At 41.9% G+C, this 20615-nt stretch overlaps 2 protein-coding genes and 2 pseudogenes across 2 annotated transcripts; all 4 read left to right on the forward strand.

Moving 5' to 3' along the window:
• The first annotated feature begins 1614 nt into the window (after window positions 1–1614).
• Window positions 1615–6155, forward strand: LOC127585411 (ferritin heavy chain A-like; annotated as a pseudogene).
• A 2012-nt stretch (window positions 6156–8167) lies between these two features.
• Window positions 8168–10041, forward strand: LOC127585441 (ferritin heavy chain, oocyte isoform-like). The gene is made up of 4 exons (XM_052042871.1): window positions 8168–8340; window positions 9016–9162; window positions 9357–9482; window positions 9804–10041. The coding sequence occupies exons 1-4, from the start codon at window positions 8182–8184 to the stop codon at window positions 9954–9956; spliced, it is 585 nt and encodes a 194-aa protein (XP_051898831.1). The 5' UTR covers window positions 8168–8181; the 3' UTR covers window positions 9957–10041.
• Window positions 10042–11490: 1449 nt separating this feature from the next.
• LOC127585447 (ferritin heavy chain, oocyte isoform-like) lies at window positions 11491–13260 on the forward strand. Its single transcript, XM_052042880.1, is given in 6 exon segments — window positions 11491–11592; window positions 12382–12464; window positions 12466–12529; window positions 12679–12804; window positions 13104–13187; window positions 13189–13260. Coding segments are annotated over 6 exon segments (531 nt in total).
• Window positions 13261–16509: 3249 nt separating this feature from the next.
• On the forward strand, window positions 16510–20079 carry LOC127585449 (ferritin heavy chain, oocyte isoform-like; annotated as a pseudogene).
• Window positions 20080–20615: the final 536 nt, after the last annotated feature.

Here is a 20615-nt window from a genome sequence, read left to right on the forward strand (position 1 = left end):
GACCTGTATGATCAGAATGCAAGACAAGTTTTTCACTGTACCTCGTTACAAGTGACAATAATAAACCAATACCAATGTTAGTTGCACATAGAACAAAATGCTGATAAACTAAGTAGAACGTATAATATCCACATCCCCACTTCCTGCAAGGAGCGATAGATAGTTTAGAGATCTTGCAGAAAGGGTTAGACAGGTGGGCTCAGAGCCCCAAACAGCAAGGTTTAACAAAGGGTCTGCTGCCTAACTGAGTGGCCACCAACAATGACCACGTGATGAACATCATTTTCATCAGATCTGCCTTTGATTTGTTGTTTCCTGCATCTCCAATGCCATTACTGGTATAAATATCCAGATTCACCTGCTCATCAATGACATCCCCTTGGAAACAAAAGGGCCAGTACTGTGACACAAAGGTGCATTGGTTGCAAACACTTCCCACAAGGATGTCACAACGGAGGTTGTGCATCTGCATTTTCACTTCAATGTCTTGTCCTCTGGACCAATGAAACACGGAGGTTAAACCTAATAGGAAGCCTGTCATCACCTAATCCTGGAATGAATGAGTGAAGCCAGATGTGACACTGGACCTGAGAATGACCATTGTGAAAGGCAAACAATCCAGAGGGACAGGAGAGGGGAATTTAATTTTAAGGCACTGTGATCTATAGTGCCCTGCCTGAAAGATAACTGAAGAAGATTCAACATCATTCTGCAAGAGGCAATTGGTAATTACCTAAAAGGGAAAACATTGCAGAGAAAGACATCAGGGGGTATAACTGGAATACAGTTTCAAACAGTAAGCACAAGAACAGGATCAAATTGCCTCTCTCTGTTCTGCATGAATGCATCTACGTTGAGTCAAATGGTTAGAGAAATCTGAGTTTCATTGATTCAACAAGGTTAAATTATTCTTTACTGAATCCAACTGGAACGGAGTATTCTGAGGGCTCAGATTAAATTTTACCAGACAACATTTCATTGAATATAACACAAAGGAGTGAAACATCCCACCATCCTTGCAATGTTGCTGCCCCCTGCAGCCAGTGCTCAGACACACATTCACTCTACAGATGAGGAATGAAACTGTTCAGACCACCCACAGGTGTTTTCATTTCTCTCTCCAATGGTTGAACATTCACACAACCATTGATTGCTTTGAACAATGAATGTACCAGCAGCACAGCTGCTTACATTTTAAAACCATGGATAGTCTAAGAGAGACCACTTCAGGAAAAATGCCAGATTAGTAATACTTGAATTAAAGTTGCGATTTCTAGGGTATAAACCAAGAAAACACGTTCAGATGTAAGGCCATCCAGAGCACACAAAGGCTGGTACATCACAGAAACCAATTTCCCAGAACCTAAATTTTTCCAAACCCCTGATTGGCTTCTCCACCCCTTGATTTAATGACCCATCTTCCATTCTTGTACATAGGCACTTGGATTCAGAAGCAATTCCTAACTGGCTGCCAGGAAATGTCGATCATCATTGTGAGGTCATCCTTCACCACACTGCAGGCTGACCCAGCTGTATAAGTACAAGGAACTGAATAAGAAGGTTCTTCTGGAGCTTCCCTGGGTGATAGTGAGGTGTAATTGTGTAGAGAAGGGGATGGCTTCCCAAGTGTGTCAGAACTACCACAAGGACTGTGAGGATGGTATCAACAAGCAGATTAACATGGAGCTCTATTCCTCTTATGTTTCTCTCTCCATGGTGGGTCTTTCATTCCTTGAGGTTGTTATTTCAATGGAAAATTTGAACTGTATTTGTTGCTGGGAGATACTGGGGACACTTTCATACTGTTGGATGCTCTTAAGCTAATGGTCTGGTCTTCACTCTAGTTGCAGTTCATTAAATAATTTAGAAAGTGAAACTTGCTTATAATTGATTGTTTGCTGTAAATATCCTGTGTTCACTGGGATTTGTTAATGATCTCAATAATAGTTTTGTATAATGGATGTGCTATGATGAGACTAGTGTTCAGGTTCTCTTGAAAGCCATGGTGGTTTTTATGACATTATCCAAGCACCAGAAATGTCTTCCTTTTTGATTGAAACTTTTCTATATGCATAGACAGTGTGTAATAAATGCTTCTAAGCACATCCTGTCTCTTTCTAGTTCAGTATCAAGAATCATCAAATAGTCCCATGTCAGAAATGTGACTTTGCCACCAGTATGAGTGTGTGATAGCAAGTGAATCATTATTTTGCAGTTGAGGCATAAATAATAGTAAGGATAAGTAGCAACTCTATTTGTAAATTGGTACCTGGCATAATGTGACCATCAACATTGCTCATGTGCTATGTGAGGGCTACATAATGAGCTGCAACTTGCAATATGAATTGACATCCAGGCTGGGATATCTGTTTGATGCACTTGATTAGAAACCATTCCCAATGTTCAAATTAAATACAGGAATGTTCCATATACTCAGAAATGGTTGAGTATGTTCTTATTGCAATCAACTGATATGATATTCTTCAAATCTCTCCACAAAAGTCCTCATTCTTTAACTGAGATGATGTTGCCCTACATCACTTTTTTGACTTCTTCAGGAAGCAGTCCCGTGAGGAATGGGAGCAAGCTGAGAAACTGATGGAATTCCAGAATCTGCGTGGAGGCTGGATTGTGCTGGAGGACATCAAGGTTTGGATCAACCAATGCAGAGTATTTAGTCTGGTTCCATCAAAATTTTTATTAATTCCATTTGCAGGATTCTAATTGATGACTAACTTTTGGCTGGTACAATATTTGTAATATTCTGCATTTAATGATCACCTTTGTGACAGTTTGTTCCACTTGTGTAATTGATCCATTTCAAGTAAAGTGCTGCTTTCCTTGGCAGAAGCCAGAGCAGGATGAGTGGAGCAATGGTCTAGAGGCAATGCAGAGAGCTCTGCAGCTGGAGAAGGATGTGAACCAGAGTCTGCTACATCTGCACAAACTCTCCTCTCAGCACACTGACCCTCATGTAAGTTTTTAATCCTGTATGGATTTTGGGTAATATGCATGTGGTTTTGCTATGCTTGGTCTTTGGTCTTTGCAGAATCTCAAACCCAGTGGTTTTTTTTCTCCAGGAATTGGCAAGGATAGGAGGATAGCTGACAGGATATTGATGCAGCTGAAGCTCCAGTTGGGTGGGAATTCATGGGACATGTGGAAATTCTCATCAATGTCAACTGCACCACTTCATGATGGTCAAATTTAAACAAGGGAGCGGAAATAGCAGCATCTTGCTTTGTATCTGCTCCAGGATATAATTACATTCTGTTCTTCCTGAAGAGCCACTACCTGGATGAGTAAGTGAAGATGATCAAGAAACTTGGAGATCACATCACCAATCTGAAGAGACTGGGAGACCCTGAGAATGGCCTGGGAGAGTACCTGTTTAACAAGCTCTCCTTGGAGGAAAGGGAATAGATGAAACCAGAATTGCAAAAATGCTGAATTTGTGTGAATCCTCACTTGAGTAGGAGAAGCCTTTGGAGTGTAACATCAACTGAAAATAAACTTCAATAGTGTGACTGCATTAAAGTTTGGTTTCATATTTCTGAGCTGAGTAGCAACTGTATTTTGGTCTACAGCCAGTGGGCTACATTTTCTTTGAAATCAGCATGAGTAAATCCTTCTTGTATATTGCATCCAACCTTCCCTTTCCCACCACCTTACCCCACCACCTTACCCCCCCCCCCCCCCCCCCATCCCCACCCTATAAAAGAACATCACTTCAGTGCACACAGTTTTACCTTAAATAACAGATGTCTATTTGGCTTGTCCATCCTTTTGAGACAAAGTTCAGTTACAGCCTGGTAACTGTATTTCCAAAGCAATGATGACAGTTTTATCAGAAAAGGATGCTCTGCCTTGACCTTTGCTCAACTGTCTGCCTCATTGCTGCAGGGAGTTATACTTCAGAGATCTTGTAGAAAGGGTTAATCAGGAGCATCCTCAGAGTCACAAATTGCAAGGCCTAATGGAAGGTTCTGTTGTCCAAATGAGTCACTGTCAATATTCATCATGTAATGAATGTCATTTTGAGCATATCTCTTCTGGTTTCCTGGATCCCCTTTGACCATAACTGGTGTAAATATCCAGATTCGTTTATTCATCACTGACATCCCACCTGAAACAAAGTGGTCATGTTGTGCCTGATGGTACAAAGCTGGAGTAGTTGAAAGCACTCACCACACCACCACCACCTACCTCATGATTCCTAACTGGCTGTTGGAGAACGTCCATCATCATTGGTGGGGCCATCCTTTCCAACAAAGCAGGCTGACCCAGCAGTATAGGTACACAGGACTGAATAAGATACTCTCTGGGTTTCCTTGCAGTAGTTTTGTAGAAAGTAAGATGGCTTCCCAAGTGTGTCAGAACTACCACGAGGATGGTGTCAACAAGCAGATTAACATGGAGCTCTATTCCTCCTATGTTTGTCTCTCCTTGGTGAGTCTTTCATTCCTTGCTTGAGAATTCAATGAAGAATTTGAGCTATTTCCCTTACTGTGAGATACTGGGAATATGCATGTACTAGAAGATAATCTTTAGTTAAGTGTCTTTTTTTCCCTATATTTACGGTCCAGTAAGGTGTTTAGGAAGTGAAGCTTGCTTATGGCTGCTTGTTCCCCAATAGAAGTCTATTCTATGTGTCTCTAGTAATACAAATGTTGGGTTTATTCAGTGAGTGTGGAGTACAGTGTGAGCTCAGTGTTTGGGTCCTGTTGAAAGCAAAAGCTGATGAAGTATTAATGAGAAACAAATTCTTACATTTCAGATAAAACTTCTAATTGGATTGTTTCTTGAAAAGGGGACAAATATATAATGCCTGTCAAAACCTGGTCATTCTTGGTTTACAACCAATCAAGAGCTGTAGTACAGTCCCATATAGAAAATACAAATGGCACATTCTTAATAACAATAAGATCCCAATTTGTAGTGAAGACAAAATTATTGGCAAGGACAAGTAGTAAACTCCATTTGCTGTGCTTTAGGGCTGAGTGCAATGTGACCTAAACATTCTTCATTTGATAGAAGAATTCTTATGAGCTCCAGTGTGTACTTTGAATTGACATCCAGGCTGGATTTCTGTTCCTTGATCAAGTTTTGGGGAAGGAATTGAATGAATATGTTCAAAACAAAAAATAGCTACAGCACAGTTCAATTTAGTAAGTCTCGACACTGATTATTACAAACTAGACCTGAATGAAACTCTTCAATCTTGTCTGCAGTCCTTTACTTGGACAGAGATAATGTTGCCCTACATCACTTTGCTGAGTTCTTTAGGAAGCAGGCCCATCAGGAACGGGAGCATGCTGAGAAACTGATGGAATTCCAGAATAAATGTGGAGGCTTGATCTTGCTGGAGGACATTGGGGTTTGGTTCAACAAATGCAGAGCAGTCTATGTACAACCCCATGAATACATCTGGAGCAATTGATTCTTTTTGCAGCTTGATTAATACAATATTCCTATTATGGACTTCTACCTGGATAAGTAATCAACATCAAGTGAAATGTTGCTTTCCTTGGCAGAAGCCAGAACAGGATGACTGGAGCAATGGTCTGGAGGCAATGCAGAGAGTTCTGCAGCTGGAGAAGGGTGTGAACCAGAGTCTGCTGGATCTGCACAAACTCTCCACTCAGCACACTGACCTTCATGTAAGTTGCTAACCCTCTACGGATTTTGGGTAATATGGGTGGGCCTTGCTTTGCTTGGTCCCATTTGCAGGATCTCCAGCCCAGATGTTTGGTTTCTCCTGGATTCACCAGGAATTGGTGAGGTTGGGAGACTCGCCTACAGGATATTGACACAGCTGTCCCAATGGAGATCCAATGGGACGGGAATTGATGGGACATGTGGAAATTCGCATCGATGTCAAGTGCACCACTTCATTTTGGTCAAATTCAAACATGGGGGTGGGGTTGGGGGTGGAAAGGGCGCACTGGGTTGCTTTGTATCTGCTCCAGGATGCAACCTCATTATCTCCCTATTTCCAGCTGTAAGACTTCCTGGAGAGCCACTACCTGGATGAGCAAGTGAAGATGATAAAGAAGCTTGGAGATCACATCACCAACCTGAAGAGACTGGGAGCCCCTGAGAAAGGTCTGGGAGAGTACCTGTTTGACAAGCTCTCCCTAGAGGAAAGGGGATAGATGGACTTGAATAGTGAAACCTGTCAGAATTCTAAAATACTTGATTTTGTGTGGATCCTCACTTGTGATAAATACAACATCAACTGAAAATAAACTTCAATAGTGTACTTGCATTGGTCTCGGTGACTGCATTAAAGTTCGGTTTTATATTTATGGGCTGAGTAACAACTCTATTGTGGTCTAAAGCCAGTGGGGTACATTGTCTTTGAAACTGGGATAAATGAGTAAATCCTTCCGTATATTGAGGATTGCGGTAAACAAATGTAATAGTAATAACTAGTAATATGTTAATGCTATCCAGTTAATGACTAGTTTTAAAAATACTGATTACCCTTGGATTGAGGTGCTTGGGCTGAGGAAATTAGGCTCTGTATTTAAATAGTATTAATTCTGTTATTGCAATAATCTACTTGTATCTGCTCAGTTAAACTTGGTGTGTAAAGCAGATTATATCATCCTGGTATCCACTATCAATTCTGCGTGACCAAAGACAATCAACTTGACTTGAACTTTACTCAGCCATCTACCTCCTAGTTGCTAAAGGGAGAGATATTCAGTTCAGGGATCTTGTCTAAAAGGTTTAAATTGTTGGGTGCCAATCAGCCAGTTACTAACCAAGTGACTGAATAACCAACAGAGCTTCCACCTAAGGAACACCCAAAAATTAGGGTAGGGACAAGAAGGAATCGAATAAGTAGCTATACTCAAGATTCTGTATTGGAAGGAAGGTATATCATATTATTAAACAATACTGAAACAGGCATATTGACAAGTGGGGAAAATGCATCGAACCCTCTCCTTGCACCTTGTCCCCACATCCCACCCTTCAAAAAGAACACAATGTTGCCCCCTAGAAACCTTTCATTCCTGGTTCAGCAAGGATTTATCTTTTCATTTAAAAATACTCAAATGGTAGTACAAACTATTGCAATGACAAATTATTCAATTTTGCCTCCTGTCTAAAATGGGTGACCCTCTTTTAAATAGAAAAATAGTTCTCCCCACAACAGGAAACAATCTCCACCCTCCAGTGCAGACAGTATCCCTTAAATTCTAAACTTTAACAGATGCATATTTGGCTTGTCCAACCTCTTATGAGACTGCTGCCCAATTTCAGTAACAACCTGGTAACTGTGCTTCCAAAGCAACCAACAAATGAGGGCGGTTTCAGCAGCAAAGGTTGACTTGAGTTCTGCTTGACTACCTGCCTCATTGCTGCAAGGAATGATACTCAGTTCAGAGATTTTGTAAAAAATGTTAATCAGGAGGGTCCAGAGCCAAAAATGGCAAGGCTTAATGGAAGGTTCTGTTGTCCAACTGAGTGGCCATCAATGATGAATGTCACTTTTGGCAAATCTGTTCTGATTTCCTTGGACCATTACTGATGCAAGCATCCAGATTCATTTGTTTATCACTGACATCCTTACTGAAACAAATGAGCCAGTGTTGTGACTGGTAGGACAAATGTGGATTAGTTGCAAGCACTTTGCACTAATGCTGCCCCCTGTAGCCAGTGCTCAGACACATATCCATTCCATAGGTGAGGAATGAAACTGTTCAGACCACCAACAGGTGTTTCCATTTCTCTCTCCAATGGTTGGTTTGAACATTCACACAGACCTCTTAATTGCTTTGAATAATGAATGTACCAGCAGTACAGATACTTACAGTTTACAACAATGGACAGTTAAGGAAAGACCACTTGAGGAAAAATACAAGATTAGTAACATTTGACCTAAAGTTGTGATTTCTAGTGCATAAAACAAGAAAACACTTTCAGATGTAAGGCCATACAGAGAACCCAAAGGCTGGCACATCACAGAAACCAATTTCCCAGAACCTGAAATTTTTTCAAACCCCTGATTGGCTCCTCCTCCCATTGATTTAATGTCCCATCTTCCGTTCTTGTTCATTGGTACTTGGATTCATGAGCAATTCCTAACTGGCTATCAGGGAATGTCAATCATCATTGTGAGGTCATCCCTTACCACACTGCAGGCTGACCCAGCTGTAAAAGGGACTGACCATGATTCTTCTGGAGCTCCTGTTGGTGATAGTGAGTTGTAGTTCTGTAGAGAAGAGGATGGCTTCCCAAGTGCGTCAGAACTACCACAAGGTCTGTGAGGATGGTGTCAACAAGCAGATTAACATGAAGCTCTATTCCTCCTATGTTTATCTCTCCATGGTGAGCCTTTCATTCCTTGCTGGCAGGTATTGGGGACATTTGCATACTGTAGGATGCTCTTGAGTCAATGTTCTGGTGTTTGCTTTAGTTGCAATTTATTAAAGGGTTTAGAAAGTGAAACTTATGATTAGTTGTGTTTGTACATTATCTCTAATTATCCTCTGTGTTCAATGGGATCTGCTGATCCCAAATCTTGTTTTATGTAATGGAAGTGAGGAACTCTGAGCTAAGTTTTCATGTTTTCTTCAAAGCCATAATTGTTTACACAGCATTATTGAAACTCCAGTAATATTCTCCCTTTTAGTTTTGTCTTGCATGTGCATGTTTTCATGGAAAATGTGTAAATGATGCTTCAGTGCATGTCCTGGCTTTTCCCTGCATGAATGTCTGATAGCAAGTGGACCATTTTGCAGCTGAGGCATAAATAATAGTAAGGACAAATAGTATCTCTTTCTAAATTGGTACTTTCCATAATGTGACTGCCAACTGTCTTCATTTGGTAGGTGAGTCTCGAGTATTGAGCTGCAATATGTGATGTGAATTGACATCCAGGCTGGGGAATGATAACTAATCATTGTTTAAATTGGGTGCAGCAATATTCAGTTTACCAATAAGATATTTGGGAATTTTCTTATTGTAATCAACTGAAAAGAAGCTCTTCAAATCTCTCCACAGTCCTTTTACTTTGACCGGGATGATGTTGCCCTGCATCACTTTGCTGAGTTCTTCAGGAAGCAGTCCCATGAGGAACAGGAACGTGCTGAGAAACTGTTGGAATTCCAGAATCGGCGTGGAGGCCGGATTTTGCTTGAGGACATCAAGGTTTGGTTCAACAAATGCAGAGCAGTCTGTCTGGTTCTGTCAGACTTTAATTCTGTTCTTGGCAATGATTCTACCTTCACTTGATTTTGTTGAAACAATGTTTCTAGAATTCTGCACTTCTAGTTGTCTTGGTGGCTGTTTCTTCTACTTATGTAAGTAATCCACTTCAAGTGAAGTGTTGCTTTCCTTGGCAGAAGCCAGAGCAGGATGAGTGGAGCAATGGTCTGGAGGCAATGCAGAGAGCTCTGCAGATGGAGAAGGATGTGAACCAGAGTCTGCTGGATCTACACAAACTCTCCACTCGGCACACTGACCCTCATGTAAGTTGCTGACCCTCATGTAAGTTGCTAACCCTCAGTGGATTTTGGGTTGGGTGGGTGGGATTTTGGCTTGATCCTATTCACAGGTTTTGTTTCTGTTGGGTTCATCAGGAATTGGTGAGGGTGGGAGGCTATCTGACAGGATATTGGAGCAGCTGTCAAAGTGAAGCTCCAATGAAATGGGAATTGATGGGCCACTTTGAAATTCCCATCAAAGTCAACTGCAATATTTCATTATGCTTCAGTTCAAACACATGGCTAAAGCACTGGGTTCCTATGTATCTGCTCCAAGATAAAACCACACGATCTCTTTATTTCCAGCTGTGTGACTTCCTAGAGAGCCACTACCTGGATGAGCAAGTGAAGATGATCAAGAATCTTGGAGATCACATCACCAACCTGAAGAGACTGGGAGCTCCTGAGAATGGCCTGGCAGAGTACCTGTTTGACAAGCTCTCCCTGGAGGAAAACTGAAACCTCTAGTCAGAATTCTAGTTTGTGATTAGTACCAAGCTAATGGAGTGTTATGGTTGAAAATAAACGGTTCAATAGTGTACTCACTTTGGTCTCTGACTCCTTATTTTCAAATTCAGTTCTGTATTTCTGGGCTGAGTAACAACCTGTATTTTGTTCTACAGATGGTGGGTTACATTTTCTGCTCTGAAATTGTACCAAATGATAAATCCTCTTGTATTTAGAGGACTGGAAAGCAAATTTAATATTAATGGCTAGTTCATGTATTGTGTGGAAAGCATTAATCAGAAGGACACAGCTGCAAAGAGCAGGGCTTAATGAAAGGTTCTGCTGTTCAACTGAGTGGCAATCAGTGTTATCCATCTCCATTCTGGGTTCTTGAATTACTTTCAACTACTACTAGTGGAAATAGCCAGATTTATTTGTTCATTACTGACATCCCTTCTGGAACAAAGGGTCCAGTGTTGTGGCTGGGGCTATGAAGGCAGATTTGTTGAAAGCCCTTCTTGCAATGAGCCCTCCACTGAGGTATGGGTCAGTGTTTTCATCTCAATGTCTTTCCCTCTGGACCAATTGAACATATTCAATTGTTTTAGCACATGGGAGCCTGTCATCAATAAGAGAGAACAACTGAAGCCAAATGCAAGGTTGGAATCTGGAAGATGATAGAAGCAGATTCAACATCAATGTGGATGAGGCAATTAGTAAAATACCTAAAAGGAGAAAATCAATTTCAGAACAGGCATGAATGGAATATTGTTTCATTGAATAAGCAGAAGGACAGGGCTAAATGGCTTCCTCTATTCTGTGAGAGGTTATATTGGAGCAGATGGTTAAAGAATGCCTGAATTTCATTGTTTCAACCAGGTGCCATTGTTCTCCATTGAAATCCAACCAGACTTAACATACTCAGAGCTCAGACTGAATTTTTACCAAACAACATTTTAAGGACTATCACATCCATCATTTCTGGCACTGTTGCTGCCCCCTACAGCTGATGCTCAGACACACACCTACTCTCCAGGAAGGGAATGGAAGTGTTTCCATTTCTTTTTCCAATGGTTGATTTCAACATTTATTCAAACCATCTAATTGCATTGAGCAATAAAAGTAACAGTACAGATGTTTATGGTATACAACTTTGCATGATCTAAGAAAGATCTGGGAGAAAATGAAAATGTGTTAATATCACATTCAAAATTCTGACTGCTGGAACATGAAACAAGAAAATACCTTCAGTTGTGAGGCAAGTCACATCACCAAGCCCAATTTCCCAGAACATTTTTTTTCCATATCCCTGATTGCCACTTGGGGTCACAACCTCCTCCCTTTTATCTTAAAACCCATCCCTCACTGTTGTTCATTGGTACTTGGATTCATGAGCAACTCCTAACTGGCTGTCAGAGAATGCAACCGTCATTGGTGAGGTCATTCTTTCCCACAATGCAACCTGCTTTGGCAGTATAAGTACAAAGGACTGAAGAAGAAATAAAATTCTTAAGGGGCTTGTTAGTGTAAATTTTGTAGGAGATGGATGGCTTCCCAAGTGTATCAGAACTACCACAAGGACTGTGAGGATGGTGTTAACAAGCAGATTAATATGGAGCTCTATTCCCTCTCTGTTTATCTCTCCATGGTGAGTCTTTTATTCCTTGCTGCAGGTTGTGATTCATTAAAGATTGTGAGCTACTTTTGCTGTGAGATTTTGGGAGTAAAAGTGTGTACTAGAAGATGATCTTGAGTTAAGGGTCTGTTTTTCTTATGTTCTATTCCATTGAGTAAGTGAAGGTTTCTGTCTGCTTGTGTTTGTAACTGAAATTCTCAAATAAACACCTATGTTCAATGGGATTTCTGCTGTAAATACAAATGTTGGTTCTACTCTATGGGTATGCAATACAATCGTGTGCGCAGTGTTTGGGTCCTGTTGAAAACAATGGTAGATATTATTATATTATTGAAACATTCATTTTTATCTGTTAAAGTTTGTATCTGCATTGTTTCTTGGATAGAGGGCACAAATGTCTGTGAAAACCTCCTTGCTATTCTTAATTTACAACCAATCAAGAACCATTGTACAGTCCCATATAGGAAACACACATGGCATGTTCTTAATAACAATTGGATTACTGTATTGTAGCTGAGGAATAAAGATTGGCAAGGGCAAACAGGGAAGTCCATTTCCTGCGCAATGGTGCTGAGCTCAATGTGACCTTCAACATGATTCATCAGACTGCAGAATGTTATTTGGCTGCAGTATATATTTTTGAACTGACATCTAGGCTGGATTTGTTTGAGCTAGTTAGGGGAAGGAATTTAATAAATGTTCAGAACTAAAATAGACACAGTAAAATTCAATTTACTAATCAGTTGGTTATTTCCTTGTTACAATCTAGACCTGACTGGAACTCTACAATTTTGTCTGCACTCCTCTTACTTTGACTGGGATGATGCTGCCCTGCATCACTTTGCCAAGTTCTTCTGGATGCAGTCCCATGAGGAATGGGAGCACGATGGAATTCCAGAATTGGCAGGGAGGCAGGATCTTGCTTGAGGACCTCAACGAATGCAGAGCAGTCTTTGCAACCTCTGTTTTCAATGAAATTTGTCTGAAGCAATTGATTCTCTTTGCTGTCCTGATTTTGATTAATGTTATTTCTATTATTATGGACTTCCACGCATCAGTAATCCACTTCAAGTGAATGGTGTTACTTTCCCTCTTCAGAAGCCAGAGCAGGATGAGCGGAGCAATGGTCTGGGGACAATGCAGAGAGCTCTGCAGATGAAGAAGGATGTGAAGCAGAGTCATCTGGATCTGCACAAACTCTCCACTCAGCACACTGACTCTCATATCAGTTGCTAACCCTCTATAGATTTTGAGTATGGTGCGTGGGGCCTTTCTTGGTTTGATCGCATTCCCATGTTTCTTTCTCCTAGATTCACCAGGAATTAGTGACAATGGGAGGCTGGCTGACAAATTTTGAAGCAGATGTCCCAGTGAAGCTCCAATGGGACAGAAATGATAAGATACAGGGAAAATCCCATCAATGTTAACAGCACCACTTTGATACTTCAATTCAAACACTGGTAAACCACAATGTTGCTTTGTATCTGCTCCAAAACGTAACTACATTCTCTCCCTGTTTCCAGCTGTGTGACTTCCTGGAGAGCCACTTCTTGGATGAGCAAGTGAAGATGATCAAGAAGCTTGAAGATCACATCACCAACCTAATAGAGACTGGGAGCCCCTAAGAATGGCCTGGGACAGTACCTGTTTGATAAGCTCTCCCAGGAGGAATATGAATAGATCATCTTGAAGTTGAAAGCTCCAGTCAGAATAGTAAAACTCTCAGCTCTTGAGTCATAACTTGTGATCAGTACAAAGTTATTAGGGTGTAACGTCAACTGAAAATAAACTGTTCAATGGTACACTCACTTAGGTCTTAGTGACTGCTTATTTTCAAATTTGGTTTTGTAATTCTAGGCTGAGTAACAACAGTATTTTGCTCTACAGGCAGTGGGCTACATTTTCTGCTTTGAAATTCTGGTAAATGTTGAGAGTAAATCCTCCAATTCTGAGGACTGTGGAAAGCAAGCATAATATCAGCTAGACATGAGACTGCAGATGCTAACAACTCCAGCAAAAAACAAACTGCTGAAGGAACATCCTCTTTCCCCCTGCCCCACACACTCCACCCCCCACCTCCTACCTCCAAAGGATTGTCCTTTTTCAGGAAACGTTGTTACCCTTCTCCAAAGAGATTTCTCTGATTTCCTGTATCTTGGTCTTCTGCTTTCACCTCAGCTCCCTCCAGATGGGACAGAGATTTCCCCTATTCCTTGTCTCATACCCTACCAGCCTCTGTATCCAGCACATCATCCTTCATCATTTATGCCAGCTGCAACAAAATCCCACCACTAGCCATAGCTTCCCATCCCTTTTCTGCCCAAGGCAGGGACCACTCCATCTGAGACTCCTTGGTCCGCTCATCCTTGCCCACCCCTCCCTGACCTGACACTCTCTGCTGCAACTGCAAGAGGTGCAACACTTGCTCTTGCACCTCCATTCTCGCCACTATTCGCGGACCTAAACGGCCCTTCCAAGTGAGGCAAAGATTTGCATGCACCTTCTCCAACCCCACTGCATTCAGTGCTCCTAATGTGGCCTCCTCTACATTGACAAGACCAAAATGCAGACTAGGGGAACGATTTGTAAAGTATTTGTGCTTTGTCTGCAATAGCCATCTTGAGCTGCCAGTTTCATGCCATTTCAATACCCTTTCCATTACCACATGAGTTGTCCATCCCCACCCATCTCCTTGGCAACCCTTCCTAGAGAGTGAAATAGACAGCCGATGTTTCAGGTCAAATTGGACTGAAAGAAAAAAGCAAGATAGCAAGTATAAAAAGGTGGAGGGAGGGGGTGGAGCAAGAGCTAGTAGGTGATAGTTGGATCCAGGTAAGGAGGGGTGATAGGCAGATAGGGGAGGGGAGAGTGGGAATAGTGCCAGAAGCTGGGAGATGATAGGTGGAAGTGACAAAGAGCTGAAAATAATGAAATCTGACAGGAGAGGAAGGTTGAGCATGGAATCGTGGGGGGGGTGGGGGGGGGAATCAATGGGAGGATGGGCAGCTGGGGAGTGTGGAGGAGGGAAAAGTGACAGGGTGATTGAGGCTGGGTAGACCAGGAGGAGAGAGAAAAAGGACTGGGAACAGTTCACCGGAAGTTAGAGAATCCAATGTTCATGCCACTGGGTTGTGGATTGCCTTGGCAAAATATGAGGTGATGTTCCTCTACATAAGAACATAAGAAATAGAAGCAGGAGTAGGCTATCTGGCCTGTTGAGCCTGCTCCGCCATTCAATAAGATCATGGCTGATCTGGCCGTGGACTCAGATCCACCTACCTAACTTTTCCCCATAACCCTTAATTCCCCTACTATGCTAAAATCTATCTAACTGTGTCTCAAATATATTTAACGAGGTAGCCTCTACTGCTTCCCTGGGCAGGGAATTCCACAGATTCACTACTCTCCAGGAAAAGCAGTTTCTCCTCATCTCTGTCCGAAATCAATTCCCCTGAATCTTGAGGCTATGTTCCCTTGTTCTAGTCTCACCTACCAGTGGAAACAACTTTCCTGCCTCTGTCTGATCAATCCCTTTCATAATTTTATGTTTCTATAAGATTTCCTCTCATTCTTCTGAATTTCAGCAAGTACAGTCCCACGCGAGTCAATCTCTCCTCATAGACTAACCCCCCTCATCTCCGGAATCAACCTGGTGAACTTCCTCTGCACTGCCTCCAAAGCCAGTATATCTTTCCTCAAGTAAGGAGACCAGAACAGCATACAGTACTCCAGGTGTGGCTTCACCAGTACCCTGTACAGTTGCAGCATACCCTCCCTGCTCTTAACTTCAATTCCTCTAGCAATGAAGGCCAACATCCTTGATAGCCTGTTGCACTTGCAAACCAACCTTTTGCGATTCATGCACCAGCACTAGCAAGTCCCTCCGCACAACAGCATGCTGCAATCTTTCGCCATTTAAATAATAATCTGTTCTTCTATTTTTTCTTCCAAAGTGGATGACCTCACATTTAACAACATTGTACTCCATCTGCCAGACCCTTGCCCACTCACTTAACCTATCTATATCTCTCTGCAGACTCTCCGCAACCTCTACACAAATTAGTTTGCATTTCGCCTCCTCTTGCTAGTGGAGGAGGCTGAGGACAGACATGTCGCTGGGGGAATAGGGAGCGGAATTAAAATGGCTGGCAACCAGCGGATCCAGATGGCCACAGTAGACAGAGTGCAGGTGCTTTTATCATTTCAACCAGGTTAAACTATCCAGTATCATTGACATCCAACCAGAACTGAGTATTCCCAGGGTTCAGACTAAATTTTACCAGACAACATTTCAATAGAATATAACCCAAAGGAATGATACATCCCACAATGCTTTGTACTATTCCTGCTCCCTACAACCAGTGATCAGACAGGTGCACTCTGGAGGTGAAGAACGAAACAGTTCAGATCACCCGCAGATGTTTCCACTTCTCTCTCCAACAGTTGATTTGAACATTAACATAGACTCCTTGATTGCTTTGAACAAGGAATGTACCAGCAGCACAGTTTCTGACAGTTTACAACCTTGGATGTCTGAAAAAGACCAATTTTTTTTAAAATATTTGACCTAAAGTTGTAAATTCTAGGGTCTAAATTAAAAAAAAACACTTTCAGATCTAAGGCCAGTCAGAAAACCTAAAAGCTGCCACATCACAGAAACCAATCTCCCAGGATTTTTCTAAAGCCCCAATTAGCTCTGAGTCTCACTACCTCCTTGCCCTTTATGTTATGTCCATCTTCCACTTTTGTTTGTTGCTGCTCGAATTCACAAGCAACATCTAATTGGCTATCAGGGAATGTCAATCATCATTGTGAGGTCATCCTTTAACCACTGTAGTCTGGCCCAGTAGTACAAGAACAAAGGACTGAATAAGAAGTAGGACTTTTCTGGCACTTCCTTGGTAGCTGTGAGTTGGATTCTTGTAGAGAATGGGTTCCCAAGTGTGTCAGAACTATCACAAGGACTGTGAGGATGGTGTCAATAAGCAGATTAACATTGAACTCTATTCCTCCTATATTTAATCCTTGTTTGTGGTTGGAATTAAATGAATAATTTGTATGATTTCCTTTGTTGGGACATCTGTATACTGCAGGATTCTCTTGAGTAAATGGTCCGATCTTTGGTTGAGTTGCAGTCCATTAAGTGGGGTGAAGCTTGCTTTTAATTGATTTCTTCTGTAACTAAAGTTCTCTAATTGTCTTGTGTTCAATGGGACCTCTGAAACCAATTTTAAATTTCCTTCAGTGGATGTGAAGTACTATGAACCCAGTGTTCAGGTCATCTTGAAAGGCATAGTTGTTTACACAGCATTATCAAAACTGAAGTATCTTTCTTTCATTTAGAACTTCTATGTATATTTTTTCATTGACAGTATGTAAATATAATGCTGTTTTGCAGCCCCCTTTCCTATTTTACCATTAATCAAGGAATATCAAATGGTCTTGTGTAAGAAACCAAATGCATGTGTATCTGATAGCAATTAGATCACTTTAGCAAATGTCACATCAATATTGACAATGAGAGGTAACAAACTCCATTTCCTGACCACCAACATTCAGCTGCAAGATGAGTGCTATTTAACCAGCTGCAGTATGTTATTTGAAATGACATCAAGGCTGGATTTTTGTTTATTGATCATTTAGAACACAGAACAGTACAGTATGAGGCCATTCAGCCCATGATGTTGTGCTGACCTATATAAACCTTATCCCCCTCCTCTCTATTTCACCTCCCATAACCCTCTATTTTTCTTTTGTCCATGTGTCTAACTAATAGTCTCTTAAATGACCCTATTGTATTTGACCCTACCACCACCACAGTGCATTCCAGGCACCCACCACCTCTTTTTAAAAAAAAACTACCTCTGACATCTCCCCTGAACTTTCCTCCATGCACCTTAAATGGGTGACCTCTCGTATTGGCCGTTGCCACTCCCTGGGGGAAAAGATGCTGGCTGTCCACCCTGTCTATGCCTCTCAATCTTGTATACCTCTAAGTCTCCTCTCATCCTCTGTTGCTCCAAAGAAAAGCCCTAACTTGCTCAACCTCTCCTTATAAGACATGCTCTCCAACCCAAGTAGCATCCTTGTAACTCTCCTCTGCACCCTCTCGAAAGCATCCACATCCTTCCTATAATGTGGTGACCAGAACTGAACATAATATTTCAAGTGTGGTCTAACCAGAGTCTTATAGAACTGCAACATTACCTCTTGGCTGTTGAACTCAATCCCCTGTCTAATGGAGGCCAGCACACCATATGCCTTCTTAACCACCCTATCCACTTGTGTGGTAACTGAGGGATCTATGTACTTGGATCCCAAGATCCCTCTGTTCCTCCATACTGCTAAGAATCCTGCTATTAACCATATACTGTACTCTGCTTTCAGATTTGTTCTCCAAAGTGTATCACTTCACAATTCTCCAGATTGAACTCCATCTGTCACTTCTCCACCCAGCTCTGCATCCTGTCTAAATTCTACTGCAACCTACAACAACCACCTTCACGACTACATCACCAACCTTTGTCTGCAAACTTACCAACTTCTTAATCCACTTCCTCATCCAAATCATTTATAAAAATCAGAGCAGGGGTCCCAGAACAGATGCCTGCAGAATACCACCAGTCACCAACCTCTAGGTCGAATACTCCCTTTCTACAACCACCCTCTGCCTTTGGCAAGCCAATTTTGAATCCACACAGCCAATTTTCCATGGATCCCATACCTCCTGACTTTCTGAATGAGCCTACCATGGGGAACTTTGTCAAATGCCTTGCTAACATCCATATATACCACATCCACTGCACTACCTTCATCAATTTCTTATTTCCTCAAAAAACTCCTGGGTTTGTGAAGCATGAACTGCCCTTCACAAAGCCATGTTGACTATCCCTAATAAGACTGCTTCTCCAATTGCTCAAATCCTGTCCCTAAGAATCCTCTCCAATAGTTTGCTCACCACTGATGTAAGACATGCTGGTCTATAATTTCTGGGATTATCCATTTTGCCTTGAACAATGGAACAATGTGGACAGGGAGGACTTGAAGATCATTGTTAGTGCTCCAGCAATCTTTTCCCTCCCTTCCCATAGTAACCTGGGATTTATCCTGTCTGAACCTAGGGACTTGTCTATCCTAATGCCTTTTAGTAGCTCCAACACTGCTTCTTTCTTAACCTTGATGTGCTCCAACACAATTACACTAACCTCTCATTTGTCCAATTCCTGGTGAAGACTGAAGCAAAATATTCATTTAGGACCTCCCCTACCTCCAGACACATTTCGCACCCCCTCCCATCCTTGAGCGGTCCTACCCTCACCCTAGTTTTGTTCCTTGCGTAGAATGCCTTGGGGTTTTCCTTAACCCTACTTGCCAAGGCCTTCTCATGTCCCCCTTCTTGTGTTCCCAAGTCCCTTAAGCTCATTCCGGGCTATCTTGACTCTCAAGAGCCCTTCCTGATTTTTTGCTTCCTTTAGGGAAGGGTTTCTATTCAATGCTGAAACTAGTCATAGGAAAGTTTAATTTATTAATCAATGCTGTAAATTTGTTGTAATGAAAACCTAAAAGCTCTTCAAATCTCTCCACAGTCCTTTTACTTTGACCAGGATAATGTGGCCCTGCGTCACTTTGCAGAGTTCTTCAGGAAGCAGTCCCGTGAGGAATGGAAGCATGCTGAGAAGCTGTTGGCATTCCAGAATCGGCATGGAGGCCAGATCTTGCTGGAAGACATCAAGGTTTGGCTCAACAAGTGCAGAGCAATCTGTTGGGTTCTGTCAAAGATTTCAACCAGTTCTGTCTGCAGCAAATGATGATTGATTCCTTTATTTTTAGTTGATGCAACATGTCTAGTATTCTACACTTGGATTGTCTTTGTGGCTGTTTCTTCCACTTGTGTAATTAATCCACTTCAAATGAATGGTGTTGCTTTCCTTGGCAGAAGCCAGAGCAGGATGAGTGGAGCAATGGTCTGGAGGCAATGCAGAGAGCTCTGCAGATGGAGAAGGATGTGAACCAGAGTCTGCTGGATCTGCACAAACTCTCCACTCAGCACACTGACCCTCATTGCTAACCCTTTAATTGAGCTTTTTGGTAAGGTAGGTAGGGCCTTGCTCAGTTTGATCCCATTCACAGGTTGTTTCTTCTGGATTCATCAAGAATTGGTGAAGATTTGAGGCTAGCTGACCAGATATTGAAGCAGCTACTGGAGTGAAGCTCCAATGGGACAGGAACTGATGGGGATGTGGATATTCCTGTCAAATGCATCACTTCATGATGATCCAATTCAAATTAGGTGAAAGCACTGAGTTGCTTTGTATCTACTCCAGGATGTAACTACATTCTCCCCTTCCTTCCAGCTGTGTGACTTCCTGGAGAGCCACTACTTGGATGAGCAAGTGGAGATGATCAAGAAGCTTGGAGATCAGAACCAACCTGAAAAGACTGGGAGCCCCTGAGAATGGCCTGGGAGAGTACCTGTTTGACAAGATCTCCCAAGATTGATTGAGATTCTAGAACAGTAGTCCTGACCTTGAATACCAAGTGCTAACAAATTTGTAGTGGTATCCTTCTCTGATTGTGATCCGTTCATCTTGCTGTAATGTAAATAAAAGCTCTATCATGGACAAACCAGTCTAAGCAGTGAAATCCATTATTTGGATTGGCAAATGTATTGGATACCAAATAATCTAATCAAAACTCTTGGCTTTCTGAAGAGTTGTGCACTGTCTATTTCCTACCCCAGGTAAACGGCTGAACATGTGGCTGGTATTGGTCTTGGTTTTCAGAAATAATTACAGATGAGGTAGTCCAGTTACTGTTGCAAAGGAATCTTCTGGTGAACTGAACCTTGAACTTTTATGGCTGACTAGGCTGGTGCACTTAATGCTGACCTGCATCCTTCTAGAAAAGTGCTTAGAACCAGCAACTCACCTGTCAGTACGTGGATGCAGAAGACACCTAGCTATTAAGTATCTGATACTTCAGGTTTTGCACAGGAGTTTAATATTTTACTATACAGATCATTGACAGGTTTGGTC

This window comes from Pristis pectinata, chromosome 33 (assembly GCF_009764475.1).
Source record: "Pristis pectinata isolate sPriPec2 chromosome 33, sPriPec2.1.pri, whole genome shotgun sequence".
Lineage (NCBI taxonomy): Eukaryota > Metazoa > Chordata > Chondrichthyes > Rhinopristiformes > Pristidae > Pristis > Pristis pectinata.

Excerpts from the sequence above, each read along its gene's own strand:
- LOC127585441 (XM_052042871.1), top strand. The coding sequence starts at position 8,182 with ATGATTCTTCTGGAGCTCCTGTTGGTGATAGTGAGTTGTAGTTCTGTA. Across the intron at positions 8,341-9,015 it reads CCTATGTTTATCTCTCCATG|TCCTTTTACTTTGACCGGGA; the intron begins GTGAGCCTTTCA and ends ATCTCTCCACAG. Across the intron at positions 9,163-9,356 it reads TTTTGCTTGAGGACATCAAG|AAGCCAGAGCAGGATGAGTG; the intron begins GTTTGGTTCAAC and ends TTTCCTTGGCAG.